This window comes from Siphateles boraxobius, unplaced genomic scaffold (assembly GCF_051911475.1).
Source record: "Siphateles boraxobius isolate OS27281-9 unplaced genomic scaffold, OSU_SipBor_1 9, whole genome shotgun sequence".
NCBI classification, from domain to species: domain Eukaryota; kingdom Metazoa; phylum Chordata; class Actinopteri; order Cypriniformes; family Leuciscidae; genus Siphateles; species Siphateles boraxobius.
Genome location: NW_027509219.1, coordinates 856,290 through 862,336, shown reverse-complemented (window position 1 = coordinate 862,336; position 6,047 = coordinate 856,290). Strand labels below are relative to the sequence as shown.

The 6,047-nt window shown below is 40.6% G+C and overlaps 1 protein-coding gene, 1 long non-coding RNA gene and 1 pseudogene across 2 annotated transcripts in view; 1 reads left to right on the top strand and 2 right to left on the bottom strand.

Annotated features, from left to right (window-relative positions):
* LOC143732554 (uncharacterized) overlaps positions 1-6,047 on the top strand; it is a 61,740-nt gene that overhangs the window by 18,256 nt on the left and 37,437 nt on the right. The window lies entirely within an intron of this gene.
* Positions 2,134-3,922, bottom strand: LOC143732611 (uncharacterized; annotated as a pseudogene).
* ankrd39 (ankyrin repeat domain 39) lies at positions 3,575-5,854 on the bottom strand. The gene is made up of 5 exons (XM_077223724.1): positions 5,779-5,854; positions 5,438-5,536; positions 5,252-5,355; positions 4,970-5,173; positions 3,575-4,199 (listed from the first exon to the last, which is right to left on the bottom strand). Exons 2-5 carry the CDS (start codon positions 5,526-5,528, stop codon positions 4,050-4,052), a joined length of 549 nt encoding a protein of 182 aa, XP_077079839.1. The 5' UTR covers positions 5,529-5,536; positions 5,779-5,854; the 3' UTR covers positions 3,575-4,049.

The window sequence follows — 6,047 nt, the reverse complement described above, 5'->3', positions numbered from 1 at the left end:
AAAAGCAGGAAATTGCTAAATGCATTAGAAGGCTGATTGTCTTTTAAGAGCAGCAGCAAATCCAGTGTGAAAAGAATAGTGTGTTTTATGGTGGAGAGTGAGAATCAGGTCACTCCATGTCCACTAATGCCAGTAATTATGTAAAATTACCAATGTTGGCGATTTCTGTGGTCGTGGCTCCTAAACAGTGGTCCTACGTCTTACAGTGAGAGAGGTTCAAAGACAGGTTCAAAGAGAGTCTGCGATAAATTTTTTTTGACAGTGTGAGAAATTTAGCATGATCGTCTGGAGTGTGTTTGCTGCTACGACCTAGATCTACTGACTAGCTAATAAAAATGCAACATGAAATAATTTATTGATTAACGCGACATGGCACTAAAACTTAAAGGGGACATACAGTTTCTGCCAATCTCATGTTAATCTTTAGTACCTATAGAATAGTATTGCATCCTTCATATCTCCGAAGAGTAGGGCTGGGTATCGTAACAAAATTTTGATTTGAAAAATTGACTTCGATACCGGTTCCTGAATGATACTTTTTTCGATACCAATTTTATCCATATAACATTACCTAAAAAAAACCTTTTATTTTTTACACTCATATTTTGAGTCTGTAAAAAAGCACCAGTGCTAAAGTTTTCTATGTTTCCTAATCATTTAACAACATGTATTCTTTACTTCAATGAGCTCATTATTTCTGCCTTAACTTAATGCATTGTTTAACAATGAAACTGAATGAAAATTAATTGAAATGCATTACACACAGTCACCCCTGATAACAGATCACTCTAAATTGTAATTTAGACACATGCATTTTCTGTAAAGCTCATTTGAAACGATATGTATTGTGAAAAATGCTATACAAATAAATGTGAATTGAATTAAATATAGGCTACTGGGGTGCGGGATATATGCCTCGCGCTCAGCACACATGAAGCTTGCGCAAAGCACTGGCAAAAGTAGCCTAATGATTATGGATGTGTCGGGAAACGATAGCAAGGAGATATTTTAATTGTTTATTAATGAACAAGTGTTTACAAAACGTGTTGGCTGCAAAGATGATTATTGCGAATTTGCGATGCTGACTCGTCATCCCTGCAGTAACGTTAGGTGAACGCGCGCGCGTAATCAAACTATTTATTTCTAATTGTTTCGTTTAAAAGTAGACATATTTAGAACATATATAGAACTATTTCTCATGTCTGTGAGGCAAGTATCCCATACGCTGAGTTTTGGTTTATATGTGACGCGCTCCAGTTCTTGTAGTCGAAGGCGGATAAACTTTCTACTCTCGAGTGTATTCTGTGCGCTTTTAAGTGCCTTATCAGATTTACCGTGTTACCGGTCTTGGCAGCAAATATCTTGTCGAAAATATTGCATTATGTGCTTATGGCATCGAGCCGGGTACATAGGTACACTTTTGATCATTTCTACATATTTTCTATCTATCTGGGTTGGACGCTTACGCTTACACACACATACACACTACAGCCTCACGTGCGACGAGGCAGAGGCACGTCTCTGGGCAGCCGCAAACTAGTGTTTTTCCGCCACAGCCAATCATGCTGCATGTTTATTGTTTCACTGACGTTGACGACATTATCCACTTAGGTGCCGAAACTTGGTACCGAAAAACAATACATGTTTTGGTGCTCGGTAGTATCGAGGCAATTCGGTCGGTACCTAAAAAGTACCGAACTCGTTACCCAACCCTACCGAAGAGTCTTTAGTTTTATCAGATTTATAAAAAGAGAGATACAGCTGTACCGCTTCTTTCCGAAAACAGTCAAGCTCCTGAGGAGTGCCGTGCAGCACTGCCGACGACTTCCGTTACCTGAACGAAACACGTTGATGGGCACGCTCTTGCTCTCGCTCTGGTTGATATGTGCACATGCTCTTCCGGGAGAAAAGCCCATACAAGGAATTCCGCCCTTTATGATGTCATACAGGGCCATACTCGAAAAAAACTTTCTGAAACTGACTGCTCTTGCTGAAGTACTTTTATCCTGGCCTTTTCCTCAACTGAAAGCTCATGTCTCTCAAACACTTAATACAGAAGCCTTCTGTAGCGTGCACACACACACCTTAATATGCTGCTAATTTACGACTTCCTGAATAACAACTAACCATTCTAAACTAATAAAAGATGGCGCATCATTAGGCCTACATCCCACAAGGGCTAAAACTAAAACAAACAAGACACTAAATTTGTTATTAAAAATTATATGCATTACCTGTATTTGTGTTCTTCTTTCGTATCCAGCACATGATAGTAGTGCAGCACGAGCACATCCAGGAGCTCCTGTTGCATACCTCGAGCATTTGAATGAATCAGTTACTGATGGGCCTTATCAAGCTCTTCGGTGGGAGGTGGAGTAAACTTTGAAACACTGCAAAATCTCCTTCTGTTTAGGTGATTTTTCTATATCATAATAAATATCAGAGCAAAAATCTTCCACGTCTGAGCTAAACGGTCTCATGAGGGCCGTAGCAGTATTGGACACCATGTGAACACTGTCTCCTGATATATCCAGGAGATTGGGGTTCTCCTTCCTTGCTAACGTTTCAAGCCCAGATTTCTTTCCCCTCATCACAATTGTCCAGAAGAATGCTGGTGACTTGTTTCCACTCCAGCCCATATGATTGCAGCACATCTTTTAGTTGCAGCATCAGTGCTGAGGCATTTGCCACATTAACCTTTTTTGCTGGCAAGGTGCTGTGTTTTCACACTGCCTGCATCCTCGTCCTAAAAGCGGACCAGTACATTTAGAATCTTATTCATGCTTTTGTCCGTGGCCTCATCAATGTTAAGTGAAAACATGTTATTCTTAAGCTTGTCGGACAGATTTCTTTTAAATTCTGACGAGATGCCATGTGTAATAAGATAGCCCGCATGCTGCCTCGAGAGTTTATCCTCCGCTAATTTCTGACACAAAGTGACGAGTGGATGAGCGATTGTAAACGACAGATCAAACTCGGCAATGAAGGAGCACAAGCGAATTTTTAAATCAGCCACGCGATCGGTCATTGAGGGTCGGATATCTGCTGTGGCTGTTGCCCCCGGCAAACGTGAGGTGTGTTGAATTGCTCGGACAGCTGCTTGATGACTAGGGTCTAACTCGTGCCGTGGCAGCACTTTTTTCTCACTAGTTCCATATAATAATTTCCTTGCGCACAAAGTGCAGAAACATGCTCCTGGTTTCCGTTTTTGAGTTTTTGACACCAGCTTCCAAAGGGCTTTTTGTCTCTACCCACCTCCTCGATCCAAGACCAGCGCCATTTATTCTTTATGCCTTTATCGACACGTTTGGTGTCTTCCCCGGCTTCATAAAGTTGCACTCCATGACTTTGGCTATGTTTCGCGTTGCCAGTGTGGGAAACACATTCGTAGTGTATGGAAAACACAAAACAAATTGGTACGTGGAGTGACTGCTGTGCAGAATCAATCTGATTGGCCAAAACCAGCCCCTACCCTATGGCTGAAGTAGGCTTACTGGTGTGGTTTAGTGAAAGCGCCTCTCAGATCTTGGGAATTGTCAGATCACGCGAACAGAGTGCTATCAGGCCTGTGAAGTTCTCCAGAAGCATCAATCCTGGGTTTCTTTATTCAGTTTATTCAGTGAACATTAACAGGACTCTATCACCCTCTACTGGAGAAAAGCACAAGGCTCACTGTGGAGAAAACTATCCTTTTGGCAAGGCCATCAACAAGTAAAGATTTTTGGATCACGAAATGTTGTAGTTAAAGCATCTAGCGGCTAACTGCTCATGCTAACCAGACAAACCTTGCTCACTCCATGTAGAATTGGCATGCAGCAAAATGTGCCGCGGATTCAAGACTTTTTGTTGATCGGTCACATTTAGCAGCAGTGAATCGACTCTTGTAGGCTCTCACAACATGAGGAAAGGCTTTTGTAACCATAACGACCAACTTAAGCCATTATGCCTCTTTTCAACAATAAGACACACTGATTTACAAGGCACAGTTTTTGAAAATGTTCTTCATAATCCTTAATGAAAAATAATTTCAGACTGTAAGTTAGATAGGGTCATTGTGGTGGTCTCAGGAACTCCCAAACTCGGTCCTTCTCCGGACAGAGATCGAAAGGTATGCATGATCTTTTATCCTTCACAACTCGCAAGGCTGGGAAGCGTTTCGCCAACAGCTCACACACCGTGAAATGCCCCTGTTCAGCAGCCTGTGTGCATACACAATCACAACCCCAAAAATGAATAGACCTTAATCAGGGTAGCGACATGTTTAACTTTTGACAGGAATGAAAACAAGGCTGTGAGGGGTAGAATTACAGTGTGTTCAACGGATTGTACTGTTGTTTAACAACATTCATTGTTCAGCTGATGAATCGCTTTCCAAAAAAAGTAGACAAAACACCATAAAACAGTTTTAAAAATATATCATCTAGGACCTTTATACACTTCTAGCCATTTTAAGACTATAACTCTGCCTTGTTTTTTTGCAGAGATCTGCATGAAAGGGATAGTTCACCCAAAAATGAAAATTCTGTCATTAATTACTCACCCTCATGTCGTTCCAAACCTGTAGGACTTTCATTCATCTTCAGAACACAGATGAAGATTTTTTTAATGAAATCTGAGAGCTTTCTGTTCAACCATTGACAGCTACGCAACTACCACTTTGACACTTCAGAAAGTTCATAAAGAGAAAGTAAAACTAATCCATATGAATTGAGCAGTTTAGTTCAAATTTTCTAAAGAGAGTCGATCACTTTATATGATGAAAAGTCTTACAGGTTTGAAACGACATTAGGGTGAGTAAGTAATGACATAATTTTAATTTTTGGGTGAACTATCCCTTTAAATTAAATATGCCATCTAACCTGACTAAGGTATGATACTTGGAGCCTACATTTTAAAATCAAGTTCTATTAAGAATTAAGTCAAATAAAATGGTCAGTTAATCAAATATAGCCATGTTGATCAGTAGTACCTTGTGAAGTGGTGTTGATCCATCATCATCAGTCAGACATGGATCGGCCCCACGCTCTAACAGTAGCTTGAGCACACTGTGGTGTCCGCAGTAAGACGCCCTATGAAGTGGTGTCGCCCCGCCACGGGTCTGTGCATTCACACAAGCGCCACTGTCCAGGAGTAACTCACACACTGACAGATGACCTGCTCGACTGGCATAATGCTGCTCAAAAGAATAAGAAGATCTGGGTTACGCATTATGATATGTTTGCATAAGTGGTGAATTATAAAATGAACCAACCAAAGCAGTGTAGTTTGCCTGGTCCCTCATATTTGGATCAGTTCCTTTTTTAATAAACGCCCTGACTCTCTCCACATCTCCATCCATTGCAGCTGACCAAATACCTAAAAACAAGCAATTCACAATGTTTTAGATATACCAACATTGTGTGATATGATGATATATGAACATAAGCAGGGGATGCACCTCTCTCAAAGTCCATCTCCTCCAGGGTTTGATGGACGCTTGGTGTTGAGCGATGGGCACTACAGGTGCATTGACTTCCATGGGAATCCATCCTAAATGCTATATAAAACAGCATAGACCATAGTTTTGTGATATGAAGTGAAGTGTAAAGTGAATCTAAGTTTAAAGAACTGTGTGTGTTTGTTATGGACACTAATGACTAAATCAGTTCAGCTCTTGTTCACATTTAACTGCATGAATAAAATATGACACGTAATAACGAACAATTGACACTTTTAAGTAACTGAAACAGTTCAAATTCAGAACAACACCAATAAAAAGGTGTATAAAACTGTCATTACCTGCACATGACTTGGGAAATACTGCAACATGAGCACCAGTGAAGAGATGTGCAACTTCTGCGTACAACAAAAAGACGAGCTTTCAAAATAAAGGTCCTGCGTGTGAGACATGCCATTGCCATACCAAAATAAAAGTCCTGCAGTAGGCGGCGTACCATTGGATCGTTTTGGTTGGGTTAGTCTTGAACTATCCTTGTTTTTTTGTCAACAAATGTATGAGTTTTGGGAGCACATATGGGTGTACTGTCGGAGTGTGCACATTATTTTCA

What these genes read in the sequence shown, in the direction of transcription:
- ankrd39 (XM_077223724.1), bottom strand. Translation starts at nt 5,528, where the DNA reads ATGGATTCCCATGGAAGTCAATGCACCTGTAGTGCCCATCGCTCAACA. An exon ending in AGGCAAACTACACTGCTTTG is followed by an intron (nt 5,174 to 5,251) that starts GTTGGTTCATTT and finishes TCTTTTGAGCAG; the next exon opens with CATTATGCCAGTCGAGCAGG. An exon ending in GATCAACACCACTTCACAAG is followed by an intron (nt 4,200 to 4,969) that starts GTACTACTGATC and finishes GTATGCACACAG; the next exon opens with GCTGCTGAACAGGGGCATTT.